The sequence below is a fragment of the Schistocerca gregaria genome, chromosome 5, assembly GCF_023897955.1.
Source record: "Schistocerca gregaria isolate iqSchGreg1 chromosome 5, iqSchGreg1.2, whole genome shotgun sequence".
Classification (NCBI taxonomy): Eukaryota; Metazoa; Arthropoda; class Insecta; order Orthoptera; family Acrididae; genus Schistocerca; species Schistocerca gregaria.
Genome location: NC_064924.1, coordinates 556,713,619 through 556,733,873, shown reverse-complemented (window position 1 = coordinate 556,733,873; position 20,255 = coordinate 556,713,619). Strand labels below are relative to the sequence as shown.

The 20,255-nt window shown below is 40.2% G+C and overlaps 1 protein-coding gene across 1 annotated transcript in view; it reads right to left on the bottom strand.

Moving 5' to 3' along the window:
• Positions 1-20,255, bottom strand: part of LOC126272701 (bifunctional polynucleotide phosphatase/kinase) — an 85,197-nt gene that overhangs the window by 20,683 nt on the left and 44,259 nt on the right. Inside the window, exons 4-5 of the mRNA XM_049975735.1 lie at positions 15,831-16,109; positions 2,831-3,118 (exon numbers count right to left, since the gene is read on the bottom strand). Of these exons, the coding sequence (XP_049831692.1) occupies positions 2,831-3,118; positions 15,831-16,109 (567 nt within the window). The remainder of the gene's footprint in view (positions 1-2,830; positions 3,119-15,830; positions 16,110-20,255) is intronic.

Sequence of the window (20,255 nt, the reverse complement as noted above, 5' to 3'; positions counted from 1 at the left end):
AGTTACTGAAAGTTTTATTAGTTATGATCTTACTCTATTGTAGTCTGCTATTACAGTCAGTACAACTATTTTGGTAATCACACAATGAGTTAAATAACTGTGCAAATGTTTATTGCAGAACTTGTTTACTTGCATTCAGCTTTTACTGGATGAAGTATGAAAGAACTCACTGTTGGTAAGATTAATCCTACATTTTGAAGAACAATAAGAATTAAATCAAACAATTGTACGGAAACAAGACAGGTAAGTGGGCCGGTCAACTGAAGTCACCAATCAAAGATCACATGCATACAGACAATCAGTAATTATTACCTTTGATGGGGGACAGACGATTTCTTTGTGTTCCTTGAGTAATTCTTATTCGGTACAAAACAGAACCGAACTAACATGTTGCTCAAGATGATTTTCCCATTTTAGTTATGTACGTAATAGGCTACAAATATGAATGGGTGTACAATACAGAATTGGGGGGGGGGGGGGGGGGGGGGGAAGAAAATTGTGAAACTTCAATGTTCAAAATTTCATGGGAGCGCATTTTTATCAGAACCTTAACTGGATACCACAAGCACTAAATCTTCTCAAGTGCTTGAATTCTGCAACGTTTGTTGTACATGTAATTGCTGCTTTTTGTGATGAAAGCACCAGAAAATTAGCTTATTTCACATGCTGCCGTTCTACAGGGTGTTACAAAAAGGTATGGCCAAACTTTCAGGAAACATTCCTCACACACAAAGATGTTATGAGTCCGGAAATGCTTAATTTCCATGTTAGAGCTAATTTTAGTTTCGTCAGTATGTACTGTACTTCCTCGATTCACCGCCAGTTGGCCCAATTGAAGGAAGGTAATGTTGACTTCGGTGCTTGTGTTGACATGCGACTCATTGCTCTACAGTACTAGCATCAAGCACATCAGTACGTAGCATCAACAGGTTAGTGTTCATCACGAACGTGGTTTTGCAGTCAGTGCAATGTTTACAAATGCGGAGTTGGCAGATGCCCATTTGATATGGATTAGCACAGGGTAATAGCTATGGTGCAGTACGTTTGTATCGAGACAGATTTCCAGAACGAAGGTGTCCCGACAGGAAGACGTTCGAAGCAATTGTTCGGCATCTTAGGGAGCACGGAACATTCCAGCCTATGACTCGCGACTGGGAAAGACCTAGAACGACGAGAACACCTGCAATGGACAAGGCAATTCTTCATGCAGTTGATTATAACCCTAATGACAGTGTCAGAGAAGTTGTTGCTGTACAAGGTAACGTTGACTACGTGTCACTGTATGGAGAGTGCTACGGGAGAACCAGTTGTTTCCGTACCATGTACAGCGTGTGCAGGCACTATCAGCAGCAGCTGATTGGCCTCCACAGGTACACTTCTGCGAATGGTTCATCCAACAATGTGTCAATACTCATTTCAGTGCAAATGTTCTCTTTACGGATGAGGCTTCATTCCAACGTGATCAAATTGTAAATTTTCGCAATCAACATATGTGGGCTGATGAGAATCCACACGCAATTGTGCAATCACGTCATCAACACAGATTTCTTACATGTTCCACATTCTCAGGTGTACGCACTGTCTTCGTTCTTCCACCTCTTTTCCTTGTTGTTTCACCAACGTTTTCAAAGTTTTTGACCCAAGTTTTTATTGAGTTACAAAAGGCACCGGCGTATTACAATTAATTTGAAAATGCAACTGCAAACGGCTCTCAGCAGCTACATGGCTACTGCTTTGGTAAACGACCACTGTTGCTTAGTCCACTTCTCCATGGCTACTGAAATGCTTTATGTTGGGGAACACAGTGGTTGCCTCTGTTACTCCTTCATTTAACCAATTTTCACAAGCTTTTTCTTTGTTGCTGAAAGCTGGTGCAGTACATGTTTTTTTAGGCTTTGAAGGTATCGTCCTTCAGAATTGCTACTGGCACAACTGACGTCATCCAAATCACAATTCGTGGAGTTGCCACGTTTTATTTCCTATTTCTTATAACATATCCACAATTTCAAATGAAATGTCAATATTATTCAAATAAATGTTATGGAAATCAATTAACAAACAACAAATATGTATGTCCTCAGGAGAAATAGGTGATTTTGGCTGGAAACCACGTTCTTTATATTTCACCATTGCTACATTGAGAATGTTAAGTGGATTCCACATTACTCTGAAACTGGAAGGGAAAAAAGGTACTATTGGCAGGCATGCCTTAAGAAAGCACAATAAATATTAATTCAGCTTTATCTATATTGTCAATACTTACCAATACTGCAAAAAGCAACTGATAATATGTAATAGATGTTACTTGAGTGGCTAACTTGAGAGAATAGCAACTGTGTACTGTAGTGTCAGAGAAGCTATAAACGAAAGGTAACCTGAAACATCCTTTACAAATCCTAGTAGCACATGCGCAGTTGCTACAGCGCCAGTAGGGGTGTACATTTCTCCCACCGCCTGGCATCCTACAAATTTGGCATTTTTCAACGAATTTTCTTTTAATACTTGCAGTGCCTCTTAGCAGCTAAAATTCTGACAGTAAATTTCTTTCGCTCTCTTCTTCATGTGTAAAAAATTTCAGGGTAGGTTTCAATTTTGTTCACTAAGATGAAATGATAGATCTTCACCTGGTATAGGAGCACCTCTTCAGTGCTCTTCACTCTAAAACATACATCCCAGTGACAATCAACTAATGATTTTTTGCTACACAATATGATCCCTTGCAAGAAAGTTGTGTACAATGTAACATTTCTGAGGTATGGAAACACCCTGCTCTCTTGTTCAGTGATTAATTCTACCACAACTGCACACAGAAAACATCAAATACAATTACCTTATTATTGTGTCTAGAATTCTCCGCAGATGTTGCAAGAATAAAGCAGCGACATTTAACACCATATTTTTTGGCTGCTTCTATATACCTTTTCCTTGATTCTTTGTCTGGATTTGTATTGTCAATGACAACACTTTTGCCTTTCTTTAGGGCATCTTCCATTGAAGAGACACATTTCTGCCAAGATCCCAAAGTGTCTCTATTTACATGCACATATCCTTTTGGTACCAAATGTGTTTTTGCAAAGAAACTTTTTCCAGAGCCTGGACCACCAACCAGAATTACAGCCTGGAAAAGAACTGTATTATTCATATGCTTCTTACAGAGATACATGACAGCCTGCTACACATTTAACTTAATAATCATATACATTATACAACTGCACTTTCTTGTGATAGGTGGTGAAAAAGTATTTTACAAAGAACTATTATAATTATCTATCTACAACTCCTTTCTTGCACCTTCTGACACTCCAGATTCAGGGTCTGAGACACTTCTCCTTCCCTCCAACATCTGTACATCTTGTATTACCTTCTTATTATTATAGTGCACTCATATAGTGACAGATTTAATAACAACTTACATCAACATAGGATATTGTATTATAATATTTGATGAATACTCACTCATCATATATAAGCAACCTGCTCACACATTTAGAAATAATTTTATTTTTCAAAAATGACATTGCTAATAAATAAACAATGTAAATACAATACACATCTCCACTGAGGATGTTGGGCAAGGGCTATTATGTTAGAAATTGGGCTGTTGTTACAACATACACACTGAAAATGTGCACCAGATGTAGCAGAAACTGCTGAGTGTTATTGTGACACACCTACTTATCAGAGATATTGGGTTGGGAGAAGGTGCAGTCTCTGCATTCACCAGTTTGTAAACATTAGAGTGGCTTGCCAAAATCAAGCCTACTCCCATTCAATGAGCACGATATGCTCTTAAATCGGTTGGCTAGAGAAAACAGCACCACACAGCTTTGCAACAAAAGAGATGATATTGTAACACCAAGAAATATTTTGTAGCATTTTAATATAGTTTTGAGACCATTATTTATATTTTTTATTGTTTCACATGGCTTCAACAACTATTCTAGTTCCTTGTTGTTGGATCTTTAATAATAAATACCCCATTCTGAATAACGAAACAGGGATCATTTAGTTCCAGATCATTATAAAATAAAAATGTTTAAATGATAAATTATAAAATAAAAATGTTTAAATGATAATTGTGTCATTGCCACTTTTCACGTAAGTGGCTTTTGGACCTTCTATTTTTGAGCTGAAAGCTACCCACCTTGTACAACAATAGACAAATAATCAACTAACATTAACTGTCAATGCTCGCATCTGTAGCAACTAATATCTGTAACTGTATGTACAGTATGCTTGTGTTAATGTTGAAAGCTACCCACCTTGTACAACAATAGACAAATAATCAACTAACATTAACTGTCAATGCTCGTATCTGTAGCAACTAATATCTGTAACTGTATGTACAGTATGCTTGTGTTAATGTGCAATTATTGCAGGCAAATTAATAGAACAAAGGTAAAATTGAAATTGGGAACAGTGTAAAACGGTTCTTCTTCTACTTCTTCTTCATGTGGAAACCAACTTCCTGAGGAAGGGGGAAAACAAGAAGACCCAGCAGTGTTGAAAATATTGAAGGCGATAATGTATAGGCTACGTGGAAAACTGTGTTGTCTGATGCTGTGTATTAGTCCACATATGGTTTTAAAAAATACTAATCAGTTTTCTTAAATGCCTTAGTATTTTTCTTTAGTGGCATATTGCAACATGGCGTGTTTAATAACACTGTAAAATATGCTACAGGGACAAAAATAAAACTAAACTAAATTATCTTTGTTTTATTGTTTTCCCACATAATGTAGATTAACTAGCATGAATTTGTCAGGTTAATTAAAACTTGCTTGACCATATCAAAGTTACGGAAGATGAGGATTTATTAACATTTTCTGCCCCATTGCACACTTTCATAATCTCTTCTGTAATTGTTCTGGAAACCAAAGTCACGGAAGATATACAACAGGATTGTTCATTGCCACCCTCAATTTTTAATTTGTATATGGATAGTAAGGAAAGTGCTGGTGGAATGTGAATAACAGAAGTCGACAGGCACACACAAAAAAGAATGAAAACTTGCTAGCTTTCTGTCGACACATAAAAAAATAAACACACACACACACACACACACACACACACACACAGAGAGAGAGAGAGAGAGAGAGAGAGAGAGAGACACAGAGAGGGAGAGGGAGAGGGAGGGGGAGAGAGAGAGAGAGAGAGAGAGAGAGAGAGAGAGAGAGAGAGAGAGAGAGAGAACTGTGCACCTACATTGTGCCAACTGGACATGCATTACTGCAATTGCAGTTTGGCAGATGGACTGGAGCAGGGTTGTGTTTGATGGGGTGGCTAGAGGGAGAAAGAGACAGAGAAAGCAGAAAGAATGGTTGGGGATGGGTAGCTAGCAGTTCATGGGGAGGGAGCAGGTTTCTGGCTTGGGATGCAGGAGAGAAGGGCGGTATTGGGCATGTGATATGTGGTTACTGGAGCCGGTGATCTGCTGTGCGCAATGAAGGTGACATGGAGGTAGGGACTGAAAAGGAGTGACACAACAGAGGAAGGGGAACTGTAGGGTAGAGAATGTGAGGATAGTGGGTTAACAGAGACTCAGCCCAGGAGGACTACAGGAGTGCAGCACGATGTGTTGCAAGGACAACTCCCGTCTTCATAGTTCAGAAAAGCTGGTGCTGGAGGGAAGGCTCCACATGGCACAGGTTTTGAATCGGTCACTGAACTCGACCATGTTGTGCCATCGGGTGGTTAATTTTTGTTTTTGGTCACAGTTTGAGATGGTTAGCTGATTGGTTGTCATGCTGACACAAAAAGCTATGCAGTGATTGCAGCAGAGTTGGTATATGGCATGGTTGCTGCCTCTGATGGGATAAATGGGTGACAGGTCTGGAGTAGGAAGTGCTAGGTTGGTGAAATGGGCAGGCCTTGCATATGGATCTTTCACAGGGATATAACCCCTGTGGCAAGGGTTAAGAGTGGGAGTGGCTTAGGGATAGACCAGGATGTTGTGTAGGTTGAGTGGGTGACATACTATCATTTTGTGAGGGCTGGGAAGGATCATGGGTAGAATGCCCTTCGTTTCCGGGCATGATTATATATAACCAAAGCCCTGGTGAATGATATGGTTCAATTGCTCCAGTCCAGGGTGGGAATCAATTGATGGGGGTCCACTGTTAAGGCCCTCCTAAGATCTTAAGCATACTAAACAAGGGAATTCTTATCACTGCAGATGCGTTGCCCACGGGTGACTTGGTGTGAAAGGGGTGACAGCTGTCAAAAAGCAGGTACTGTTGATGGGTAGTCGGCTTAACATGTTCAGAGGTACCAGTGGAACCATCAGAGACATGGAGGTCAATATCGAGGAAGGTGGCATATTTCATTGAGGATCACCAAGTGAAGTGAGTGAGATGACATTGATATTGTGAAGGAGTGAGGATAGGGTGTCTTGGCCCTGAGTGCAGATCATGAAGATATCCTTAGTGAACCGAAACCAGACAAGTGGTTTGGCATTTTGGGAGCCTAGGAAGGCTTTTTCTAGATTGTCCATAAACAGGCTGGCATAGGAGTGTGCCATACAGATGGCCATGGCTGTGCTGTGGGCTTGTTTATATACCTTCCGCTCGAGGGAGAAGTAACTGTATTTGAGTATATAGTTGGTAAGGTATTTGAACAATGAGGTAGTGGGTTTAGAATCTGAAGGATTTTGGGGGAGATAGTGTTCAATAGTGGCAAGACCATTGGGGTGAGGGATTTTGATGTTTGAGATGGCATCAGTAGTAACAAGAAGGGATCCAGGTAGTAAAGGGGTGGGGGTACTGTTCAGAGTAGGTGAAGGAAGTGGTTAGTATCTTTGATGCAACAGGCTAGGATTTGGGTAACTGGTTGGTGTTAGTCGACAAGGAGAAGAATTCTTACAGGGGGGACATCATAAGCTGCTACTATGAGGTATCCAGTATTCTTGGATTTGTGGATTTTGGGTAGCATGTAGAAGGTGGGTATGCAGGGTGTTTGCTGGGGTGAGGTGGGTGATGGATGCCGAGAGATTCTGGAATGGTCCTAAGGATTTAAGCAGGGATTGGAGGTTATTTTGGACTGGAGTGGGATCACTATGGCAAAGTTCATAGGTGCAGTAGTCAGACAACTGGTGGAGGCCTTTGGTCAAGTTGTCACTGTTATTCATCATGACAGTGGTGAAGCTTTTGTCTGCAGGGAGGATGATTAAATCTGGATCTGTTTGGGGTTGTGAATGACAGTCCTTTCCTCTTGCTGAGAGGTTTGTGTTCTCGGGAACGGACATGGGGAAGCCTGGCGAGGCCAAGTTGGGAGGGAAGGAATTCCTGGAAGGTGACCAGGGTGTGATTAGGTAGGATGGGAGAGGGTCATAGTTGGATGATGGTATGAATTGCAAAAGGCATGACTCAATGCTGTGATTAGGCTGGAGGAATTGGTAGCAAAGAAGTCTTTCCACTCCAAGGATCAGGAGAAGGACTGTAAATCTATGAAGAGTCTAGCATGATTAAACTTTGTTGGGCTGAAGTTGAGGCCTTTTGCCAGGAGTTGGGATTGGAAATGGTATAGGGATGGAGCAGGATGTTGTGGAGGTTGGGCAGATGATCGAAAAACACTTATGAGGGCTGGGAAGGATCTTCTGCAGAACGTCCCTCATTTGCAGGCATGATAATACGCTTGAAGCCCTGATGAAGGATGCGGTTCAGTTGCTCCAGACCAGGGTGAAATCGGGTGATGAGGATATGGGTGCTGTGGAGGGTTGGCTGGGTGCTCACTGTGAGTAGGATAGGTGTTGATGGATAATGGTGTACCAAGGTAGGAGTACGATTTCAACAGGTTGGATAATTTATGGAGGCGATGCTCTTCCAAATGTTGGCTGAGAAGAGTTTCAATTTGGAAGATGTGGTGTAAATAGTTGGACTGCAAAGTAACAATATCTTGTGGAAGGAAAAAGGATGGATCTGGGATGCCTGCACCAAGGAGATTTGTTTCTGCAGTGCCAGGTTTGTGAGGGATAGGGACTAGCAGAAACTGAAAAGATGACGGTCATTGTGAAAGCAGGAGTGGGATACAGAGGAGGAAATTTTTATCATTAGGCCACTGGGGGAGGGGGGGGGGGGCACTTTGGCACCATTTAAGGAACATGATGTGGGACTGGGTCTTAGCCAGGGTGTCAGTACCTTTCTGAACTGATGCAGACAGATGAAACAGGGATTCACTCAGGATGAGATGTTGCTTGGAAAATGTGAAATGACGCAGGAAATCAATAAATGAAAACATTAGTTGGTTGTAAAGAGAACTAGATAACAAGGAGTGGATTCAGCGAGTGCCAAAGCCAGAAGAAATTGTTCTCGAGGCAGTAAGACAGTTCTGTAATGTAAGAACATTTGCTTGAAGATAAGTTATCAAATCATGAGCAGGAAAGAAAAAGGTGTAAAATTCATGAGCAGGAAAGAAAAAGGTGTAAAATTCTAACAGGAGCAATATGTGAAGTGAGGTGTATTGATCTGGAGACTAAGTCTAGTGCTTTGTTGCTAGGATAGTATATTAACTGTGACCTCTGACGGTTAGGTTGTAGGATAGCACACAGTACAGTCAAAAAGGCTGCAACAGATGGTATGAGCTGTCAGCATGTCATGTGCGAATACATTAGTTGCGGCCAGTGACGCATGTGCATAATGAAGGTGTGAAGGAAAACATAGGGAAAGATGTGGAGAGACAGTAAGGAAAAGTCAACGTAGACATAAATTACAAGACAGGAAAAAAGGATGGACGAAACAAGGTTTACGATGGAAGGTAGCACTGGGCAGTAGAAATGTAGTACACACACACACACACACACACACACACACAGGGATAGCAGTTCAGCAGATAGACTAACATGGGGTGGGGACTGTATAGGGTGGGGTGGATGGAGGGAGAAAGAGTTGGGAAACAATCTGTTTATTGGCCATCTAGAGAAAACCTTCCTAGCTGCCCGAACCACATATCTGGCTTAGAGTCACTGATAATAGCTTCATGATTTGGGCTCAGGGCCGAGATACCTTACCCTCATTACCTAACAACCTCAACACCTGCTCTCTCACTGGCTTCACTTGGTCCTCCTCAAACCAATGTGTCACCAACAATACCCACTTCTTGACATCTTCCACGTCAAAAAATCACACATACAGGCACTACCTCCTCAAACATAGTCATTAATCCTCCTACCACCCCAATGAATCAGCTAAATAGGAGCACCCCCTTCATCATCCAATATCACCTTGAACTGGAGCAACTAAACCATATCCTTCACCAGGGCTTTAGTTATCTATCATAATGCTCGGAAATAAGGGACCTTCTATCCAAGATTCTTTCCAGCCCTCCTAAAGCGATGATCCATCGCTCACCCAACCCTACGCCATCCTTAGCTCACTCCCACTGTCAACCCTTGCTGCAAAGGTCATATCCCTGTAGAAGATCCAGGTGCAAGGCTTGTCCAATTCGCCAACCCAGCACTTCCTTCTCCAGTCCCGTTGCATGCTTATCTTATCCCATCATCAGAGGCAGGGCCAGCTGTGAAAGCACCCATATCACATGCCAACTCTGCTGCAACTACTGCACAGCTTTTCATGTTGGCATGACAACCAAAACGGCTGTCCACTAGAAATGGCCACTGCCAAACTGTGCACAAGAACAAAGTTGACCACACAAGGCACAATATGCTGCTGAGAACTACTTGGTTGAGTTCGATAGCTGCTCCACAACCCGTGCTACGTGGATCTTTCCCAGCTGTTCTGAACTGCGAAGGTTGAAGTTATCCTTGCAACAAACTTCTGTAAACCTCATGGCCTCCAACCTCACCAAACCTCTGTTCTCACACACTCTTTTCAAAAGTTTTCCCTTCCTCCGTTCTTTCATCTCCTCGCAAACAAAGCCATCATGTTTTTTTTTTTTTTTTTTTTTTTTTTTTTTTCCCCCATCATGTAGCAACACTTCACCAGCTACAATACTGCCTACCGTGTGCACTTGTCAGCTCTCAATCCTGCATTCCTAGCCACCACACCTGTTGCCTTCCTACAAGCCATTAGCTACCCATCCCCAACCTATCCTCCTGTTCCCTTCCCCCCCCCCTCCCACCGTCTTTCTCCATCTACCCACCCCACCCCAGTCCACTTGCCCAACTGCGATCTTGACATTGTTTGTCCAGCCAGCACTATGTATGGGCACAGATCCTGGGAACAGGAACTGAGTGGAAGCTTAATGAAATGGAATAGGTGCTGCAATACACACATAAACAATAAGGTAACTATCATAATTATATACAGCAGATAGGCATGCCAGATGGTTAAATGTTGAATATGGATGAGAGACTTTTGAGAGGAGATGAATAAATTTTATTATGAGGTGTGATCAAAAAGTAACGGAAATTTTTTAATTTCGTTGGCTTTGTAAATCTGATGGCAATTGTTTTTAATTTTGTTTTTACCTTGTAGGTACACATGTTCCTCCCATATATTTGCATTTTCAGCTGTTTCGAATATTTAATTTATTACTCACAGTCAAAAAGGTTATACACATTTTCTAATGCTCAGGAATTTTTACTTTCGAAAAAGATGGCTCACTGAATTTGCATTAAATTTTGCTTGAAAAATGGAATAAAGTGCAGCACCACATATGAAATGTTGACTGTGACTGTCCTTGAACCTACGATGAATAAGACAAGAATTCAAAACTGAAATAAACATTTCAAAAGGGGCTGAGTACACGCTGAAGACTACAAATGTCCTGGATGCCCTAGCACACCAATAACTGACAACAGGGTGGAAGAAGTAAGGAAAATCATTCGAGAAAATATTCCAATCACCATCAGAAAAAATTACTTATTTATGTTTGCATGTCCTTCAGCTCATGCCAAGCAGTTTTTTCGGATGTTTTGGGCATGAAATGTGTAGCAGGAAAGTTTGATCCAAAGTTGCTGAATTTCGACCAGAAACGACATCTCTCAGGAATTGCTGAATGAAGTAGACAACAATCCAGGACTTCTAAATGTGGTACTAACAGGTGACGAAACATAGGTATACAGATATGACGTCAAAACCCAAGACCCAATCGTCCCAATGGAAACTGCCCAGAAAACCAAGACTGAAAAAAATTCAACAAGTTCGATCACATTTGATGGTTCTTCTCTCTGTTTTCTTCAATTACAATGGGATAGAGTATCAGAAGTTCCTCCCTTATGGTCACACAGTCAATTAACAGGACAATTAGAACTGTGGCAAACCCACTTGTGGATTTTGAATCACAATAATGCTCCTGCTCACACGTGAATGCTTGTTCGACACCATATTCACCGGACGTGGCCGCCTGCAACTTCTTTCTATTCCCCGGGGCTGAAGAGAAACATTAATGGATGTCGTTTTGCCACCACTGATGAGATAAAAACAAAATCACTGAAACAGCTGAACACCATAATGAAGAGCGAGTTCCATAAGTGCTTAAAAGATTGGAAAAAGTGCTGGCACATGTGTATTATATCTGAGGGGGATTACACTGAAGGAGACGAAGTTGATGTTGATGAATAAATAAAGATTCTTTAAGAAAATCAAAAATTCCTGCTGTTTTATTATCACACTTCTTATATCGGAAGTAGAACAGAAAAAGAAGATGGATGCAATATAGACAAATTAGCACACATTTCACAGGAAAAAAGGTTCTGTACAGTACAAAACACAGAGGGTGAAGAAGACAGGAATAAATTAATTACAGAAGACTGTTGAAAATCAGATGGAACAGTTGGGGAAGGAATCAAGACTTGCTACATGAGGTCAATTATTAAAACTACCAAATAAAGAAGAGATTGACTGGAAAATTATTACAAAAGGGGTCACTGCTGTAAACTGTAGTTGAAAGGATAGCAGAAGAAAGGAATCACAGGAGACATGCCTAAATGTGTATTCATAAAGGCATATCATCAATAATAAGGGATGAATGAGTTAGGCTGAAATGATTGGGATGGCTGACACCTAATAAGAATGAAGAATTCCATCAAAGTAACAACAGTGTAGATAATTGAAATAATCATCATCCTACAGCCTTCAGCTTCAGAAGATAGGAGTGCCATGTGACAAGATCACAAGGTGTCCATGTACTGTTATCTGGCAAAAAAATGGGCATTTTTCTGTATCCATGATGCCTTGTAGTAGTCCAAGCAATTTTTTCAGAGCTCTCACGAGGTTAGAGTCATTGACAATGCTCTCACTTTTATCCCTCCGACAAACTACCTTTTTACCACTGAAATTCAAATAGTTCTTGTCGCTTGTCCCAGATAATTAGCAAGAAATATGAGGAAACACTTGTGATAGGCATGCCAATATGGGTTTAAAAGTCGTCGTCGTCGTCCCGCTCTCTCTCTCTCTCTCTCTCTCTCTCTCTCTCTCTCTCTCTCTCTCTCTCTGTCTCTCTCGCGCGCACACACACGCACACTGAATTTCCACTTAACATAACTGTGAAACATTTAAAAGCAATAGTTGTGACAAAGGTAAGCGATCTACGGACCAAATAAATCTGAAATGTGACACATAGGAATAGTTCGAAACAGAAAAATTTTGAAATAACCCCTGTTCTTTGGAACTCTTCAAAATAAATTGTTGTTAATCCTGTTCCTTTTGAGCACTACCTCCGTCACATACTTCCTACTCTGAAACCTATAACCTGTCAACACAACAGTACAATGCAAGACTGATTACTTTCTGTAATGGTCATATGTAGAGCTACACCACAGATAGGTCCACTAGCAGCTTTCAGCAACTGAAGATTGTGCCACCACACTTTCAAGCCAAAGCTCAATAGCCCACTTGACAACCGAATAGCAATTCATCTCATATTGAAATCAATCATCAGAAAGATTCAAACCACCACCAAAACTGTGGCCAAGAGCATGGTAAACCTGTCTGTGGCACAACATGCAGCTGAAAATAACATGGTTCATTTCAATGCCTGCTCCTCAACCCAGGTCATCTGGATTCTCCACTCCACCGTCAGCTTTTCTGAATTGTGCAGATGGGAGTTATCCTTAAAACACATTCTCCGCACCAGAAATCATCCTGGCCTCAACATGGTAACCTGCTGTCTCCACATCCTTCACCCAAAAGTTTCTGCCGTATCTTTCCTATCACCTCCTCACTATTCCATCCCCTCGCCCTCTTTGTGTGCTGCCCTCTGCCAATGCACCTGCCTGTCTTTCCCCTTCCCCTTCCCTGCTCCTCTCCTTTTCTGCCCTCACCTCCACTGCCCTGCCCCAAAGCCTCATGACACTACGCATGGCAGGCTTGTCATGCCTCCAACGAGTCCCTGCACGCTCTCGTAACATGCTATCCTTCCCCCTTGCCTGCCACTTCCAGACTGCTGCTTTCATTCAGTGAGACAGATGCATTCTGATCCATGCTGCCAGAGACGGCAGTCACGTGTGTGTAAGCTGTGTTCGTGTGCGCACGCGCAATCTCGTGTGTGTGTGTGTGTGTGTGTGTGTGTGTGTGTGTGTGTGTGTGTGTGTGTGTGTGTGTGTGTGTGTTATGTTGTGAACTTTCATTTGTATAGCTACTTCACAAATTTAAGTGAGCCAAAAAACTTACTATTCAAGATGTCCTCTATGGTTAACAGAAACACCTTCAGCTCCTGAATATACCTCCACTGTGCAGATCAGATTATGAAACAGATTTTCAATCATATACCATTTTTACTAGATTATAAGACCACATTTCTTCCCAAATTCATCATTCAAAAAATACAGTGTCATTTTATATGTACGGATTGAACTATTACTACTGAGGATGATTGTACGGTTCATCTTACATTTACAGATAAAGCTTTGGCCGTCAGGGTTTTGTACAAATTTACATTAAAGAGTTCCAAAGAATAGGGGTTAACAAACAATAGTTGCATTCAAATTTCCTGATACACCAAAGTACTTGATACAGTATCGATCTAGCTCAAACAATCACGTGACTTTTTGACTTGTGGCACTAGTGCAAGGGATAGTCGAGAAACTATGAACTAGCCACAACAACAGTCTAATGTTCTGCCTAAAAATTGACAATTGTGAAACACAGGCGGTAATGACATTATATTCTATGAACTTATAAACTTTTGTTTTATCTGAACAGGTTTGCAATAAAAGTTCTCATAGATCTACAGATGCTGTATGCATGCATTTATGCTGCTTTTTAAATAAAGATACCATTCAAAGGCAAAAATGTTGTCCCTCAAAATAATTTACTGATGAATCAAGAATGAAAATTAATCCAGAATTAAATGTCTAACAAATAACAAACACATTACATTGACAGCAACTGTTCTCACAAGAATAAATGATGGCGGAAAAACATGTTGTGTAGACACTACCAACAGACGTCAGCAGATCATGGGACAGGCGAAAGTACGAGAATTGGACTGAATCGTGACTGTGATCTTTTATTTACATACTAGTTGGTGCTGTTAGTTATGGCCTGCACCCTTGAAGATATTGGCATCTGACTTTCATTGTTGCTCGAACACAGCACTACAGATTGGTTGGAGGGTAACAGCGACACCAACCTGACTGAGAAGTGAGAACTACGAGTGCAGGAAGGGTAGGTGTTGTGCAGGCAGCAAATTTCATCATGCTGCCAACCATGGGAATCTTCTTATGAACATCTACCTCTTTGAAATTGCAGTTTGCATGAATCCATTTGTGCCATGAATCGAACTGACTTTAAAATTCAACAGTTACTAAAAAATATAACACATTTCTGAAAGACATGGTAGAAGTCCAGAGTGGAGCTAGTGCCATACTTTGTGTTTCATGCAGCAATGTTGTTGACACTCATTATGAAGTACAGGGGGCATGTCATCCCCCTGTTCTACACAGTCAATAAGAGAGTAGCAGGCAAAAGGCATGTTTGGAAGCAAGAGACAATATAAAATTCTCACGTCAGTATAGAAGTGAAATCCCCTATTTATTCGGGGGGGAAAAAAAAACTGCTGCGTTCTGAGATCCTACTGTAACCATAACTTCAGAAATTGCAGTACATTCGGAAGAAACTGCCAAGTATTTGTGACAACGAAGATTTAATTTCTCAGCTGTCCTGTTACAATGATGGTTTAAAATAGTGATAACACAGATGACAGGCTAACAAACCAAAAAAGGCAGTGAAGATAAAAATTAATGTACACAATTTTTTATGTTTATTTCTCCTCATATTATCAAAATACAGACAATCAAAAAAGGACAAATATGTGTAATGTAAACTTTTTAGCCAGATACTTAAGTCAACCAAAATGAGTAATTTTTATTAGTCAGAATATGTTAAAATATATTTTTTCCTAGGAACATCTTTAAAAAAATGGAGGGGGGAGGGGGGGGGGGAGCAGCTCTTACATTCAGGGTCATCTTATACTTTGGTAAATACGGTACTTCACTTATTAAAGAACCAAATATAAGTTCCGGAGAACTTTATTTAGTTTTACTAGTACTGTAGCTATATGAGGTATAAATTTTAAACTAGAATACATTGCTAATAACAAAATTTAACCAGTGTGAATGTAATGAATACTTCTTGCCTGACACAGATAAAAGTTACTCTGTGATTCAACAGTGAATGGAAATATGAAAATAAATTACGTTATTTATTTTTATTTCCTTTAAGATGGCCATTGATTTTACAAAAAAGTAATTAAACTGAACTATTTATTGTAGCCACTATTCACAGTAAGATTTTTCATGTTAAATTATCATCAGTACGTCCCCCAAAATCTTAGGACACTGTATTATGCATAGTTTCTACTGCCAGACTACATTAATTGACAATCTTTCAGTTTTTGCAAAAAAATCAATAAAAAGTGCCTTATTAAATTACCTCTAGCTCATCTGCACACAGTTTTGTTCCTGCTGGTTCGCAGAGTGGCTTACCCTGCATCAAGGCAGTCGGATTGAATTCTGGAAGTTTGAACGGAGCAGCTTTATAACCAAGAAAATGTTCTTCTGGAGTGTAAAATTTTAATCCTATATTAAGAGCAAACAGGCGATCAGAACAGGAAAAATCTTTCTTCTTTTTTGGTGCCCAATTTGCATCCCTGCCAGCTGCATCTCCACAGTAAAAAGATGCAGTCTTGTCTATAGCTACACCATCATTTTTCTGTAAAATCAAATACAAACAAATTAATTTACGTGAACAAAAACATATCATATCCATTATCTGACTAACAATAAGAACAAAACACAGATATTAACGGTCTGAAAAATGAAGATGTTGTAATTGTCACAGATCACTAAACAGCATTAGACTCCCTTCCACATGATATTCTTGTAAAAAGATGTCAGATATTCAAATTGCTGGAAACATCATTCAGTATTTATTTTATTTATAAAATAAATTATCAGCTTCAGGTTGTCATGGAATGAGTCACTACATAATTTACAGAATTCTAATTTAAAAAATTATTAACAAAAGAATTAATAAAATTCAAAATAAACTGTGAGAGAATATACAAATAAATAACATATTACAGAGAAAAGATCGATGACATCATGTATGAGTCCCTCGTGTCTAAGTACATGTCCAATCCAGTTGGCCTTTCTCTGAAGAATTGTATGCAGAATACTTCTCTTCTCTCCTACTTTGCAGTACATCATCATTTTTCATGCGATTTGTCCACTTGATCTTTTCCATTCTCCTCCAGCACCACATTTCAAAGCTCTCTAAGTATTTTTACTCCTTCTTTCTCATGGTCCATGTCCCTGCTCCATACAGTGCAATGCTCCAAATGTAGCACTTTATCAGTTTTTTCCTTAATGCCAAACTCAACTTGCTGGTCAGCAGAGTCCTCTTCTTGTTGAAAGCAGCTTTGGCCATGGGGATTCTTGCTCGGATTTCGTTGGTGCAGTGGACATGCTTTGTAATAAAACTTCCCAGGTACTTAAACTGATTCACATTTTCCTGTTCCCGACTGTCAACAGTTATCTTCAAGTGTTTCTCACGTTTCGGTATGCGCATCACTTTTGATTTTTCGATGTTGATTTCCATGCCATATTTTCTTCCTGTTTCCACCAAATTGTTCATCTTGTGTTGCAGCTGTCTCTGATTTTTGGCAAGCACTATCAGGTCGTCTGCATACTTGATGGTGTTGATGAGACGTCCTCCTACTTTAAAGTTTCCGCATCGTTTCAGCGCTTCTCTCGCAGCATTTCTCCATACAGGTTGAAGAGACTTCGCGACAGACAACATCCTTGTCTCACTCCCCTTCCTATTTCCACAATGTTCGTTTCTCCATAGTTCAGTCTTACCTTTACCCTTTGTTTCAGGTACAAGTTCCTTATAAGTTACTGATCTCTCCAGCTGACTTCTATTTCCTCAGGATGTTCATCAATATATTCCAATTGACTCAGTCGAAGGCCCCTTCTGCCATTCTATAAAACAAGCACAAACTTCTTCGTTAACGGCCAAAACTCTCTCTGACAATATCCTCATCATGCCAATGGCGTCTCTGGTATGTATTCCTGTCCTGAAGCCAAACTGGTCTTCTCCCATCACTTCTTCAATTTTGTTTTCCAACCGTATATTTAGTATTCTTGCAATGATCTTTGCCACATGGGATATTAGACTAATTGTTCTATAATCACTACACTTCTTGGGTTGCTTTTTCTTCTCAAGAGTAACTGTTGTGACGTCCAAAAAGTCCTCAAGCCATTCTCCAGTTTCATAGATTTTGTTTATGAGTTGTGTCAGAAGTTACAAACTTTTGTTTCCGATTTCTTTAAGCAAATCCACTGGTATGTCGTCATCCCCTCTAGCTTTCCTACTCTTCATGTCCTTTATCACTTTCTCTACTTCCCTTGTCAGTATACTGGGCCCCTTTTTCATCTTCATCGACAGCTTCCTCTGGCTCTACAGCTTCCTCTAGCTCTATGTCGATGTCATTGGGCGATGTTCTGCATCATATAGTTTTCCTTATATATTCATCCCATGTTTTCAGCACTTCCACTTGTTCAATAACCGCCTGTCCTCTAGAATCTTCTACTCCGAACATCCGTTGTTAAGTCTTATGTATTCTTCTTCATTAACATTTTTACACTTCCTCCTTTCCTCCATCTTCTCCAGCATCTCATTGGTGATCCAGGGTTTTCTCGCTATCTTTGTTTCCCTCCCAACTTCACTCTTTAGAGTATTTAACAAAACCATTTTAACATTTTGCCACTGATCTTCTGCACTAGCACTTGTATTTTTGTGTCTCACTTCGTTACATTTTTTCTCTAACGATTTTCTTACTGCCATGTTATTCTCTCTTAGCTTTTCCAAGTCCCATCTCTGTTTTGTCCTCCCATGCTGTCGGATCTTCTTCAGCCTTGTGCTGATATCTGCAGCCAAAAGGTTGTGATCCGAGTCGATGTCGGCAGCCGGCCATAGTCTAGCCGTCCTTCACACTGCCCCTAAACCTCTGTTTGACAAGTATGTAGTCTATCTGATATCTGTTAATATCTCCTGGGTTCTTCTATGTGTACAGTTTATTCTTCCTTTTCTTGAACCAAGTGTTCATCACCACCAAATTATTTCAGTGACAGAATTCCACTAGCATTTCTCCTCTGTTGTTTCTTTTTCCTAATCCATATTGTCTAACAATGTTTGCTTCATTGCCTTGTCCACCCACATTATTCCAGTCACCCATGATTATGGTATTTACTTTTCCTGTTCCTTCAGACTGAATGATGTCATCTATTTGATCACACATTTTCTCCGCTTCTTCGTCATTGTGATCTGATGTTGGCATGTACACTTGGACTTTTAGAATGTCTACTGGTTTTGCACTTATTTTCACAAACATTAAATGGTCACTATGACACATGACTTTATTCACACTTTGCATTAATTCATTTCCCTTCATTATTGCTATGCCACGTTCAAAACTTTTACCACCGGAATAAAACATTGTGTAATTACCTGATACTATTTCACCACTATCTGTCCACCTCACTTCACTTAAACCCATTATGTTCACTTCACATTTGTCCATTTCTCTCTTCAGATTTTCCAAGTTTTCTTGCTCTTTGAAGTGTTCTCACGTTCCATGTCCCAACCTTGAAATTAAAATGTTCATCTCTTTTGATGACACCACCTGAAATACTCCCCACCCGAAGAACCGAACTGGGGAGTAGTTTATTTCTGGAATATTTTACTCCAGGAAACACCATCATTATCCTCCGTCTTCCAATGTTCAGGAAATGTTATACAAGTGCACATCATGTTTCTGTCTAGTATTGACTGAATGATGTTGCAGTTTCTTCTGAATGGGACAATAATGTCAATAACAAAGCCCATGATGGAATATTAGTAGAGGGATGGCAAAATTGCCCCAAAATATAATAACAAATGAGATAAGAGACTAAAAGTAAACAAGTCTTTATGTTTCAATGTCAGAGCCAATGGCAATTATTCTTACAGTGAAGATAATAGCATTCAGTTTCTGAATGTGAAACTATGAGGAATCCTCAATCCTAAGAATTTAAAATGGTTGACTTTCCTGAGAGTTTGAGCATTTTGGGAGAGTAAAGTTTCGCTTTCGCTGGAGTCAAAAACTATATGCATGATGTTTGTTGCAGTTAAGCATTAATCTGTTCTCTGAAAGCCACATGCTGATTTACCAACTACCATGTTACCTACCCCATTTATACATTACATCCTATATCTTCCACAACAACACTTGGGTCATCTGCAACGAGCAACATGTTCCAACCTGTGCAGAAGTATGACCCACACAATCAAATACTTCTGTTAAATCAAAGAGAATACCTACTGTTCTCAACCTATTTGTTTAGCCTTATATAATATGTCGTGTGACGAGGGCCTCCCGTTGGGTAGACCACTCGCCTGGTGCAAGTCTTTCGATTTGACGCTACTTCAGCGACTTGTGCGTCAATGGGGATGAAATAATGATGATTAGTACAACACAACACCCAGTCCCTGAGCTGAGAAAATCTCCGACCCAGCCGGAAATCGAACCCGGGCCCTTAGGACTGACAGTCTGTCGCGCTGACGACTCAGCTACAGGGGGCGGACTTGCTTAGCCTTTATCGAGACTGACACAAAAAAAGAATTAATTGCATTTTCTGTGGGTAAACCATTCCTGAAACTAAACCAAGAGTCTGATAGCAAAATATGTGTACTGAATTTCCGAAAGAAATTTTCACTACTTGATTGTTAATTGTTCGTTCACTTTACACAATCAACATTTCGGCCTTAGAGCCATTCTCAAGAGCATGTTGAAATGAAAATTAATGAAGTGCACAT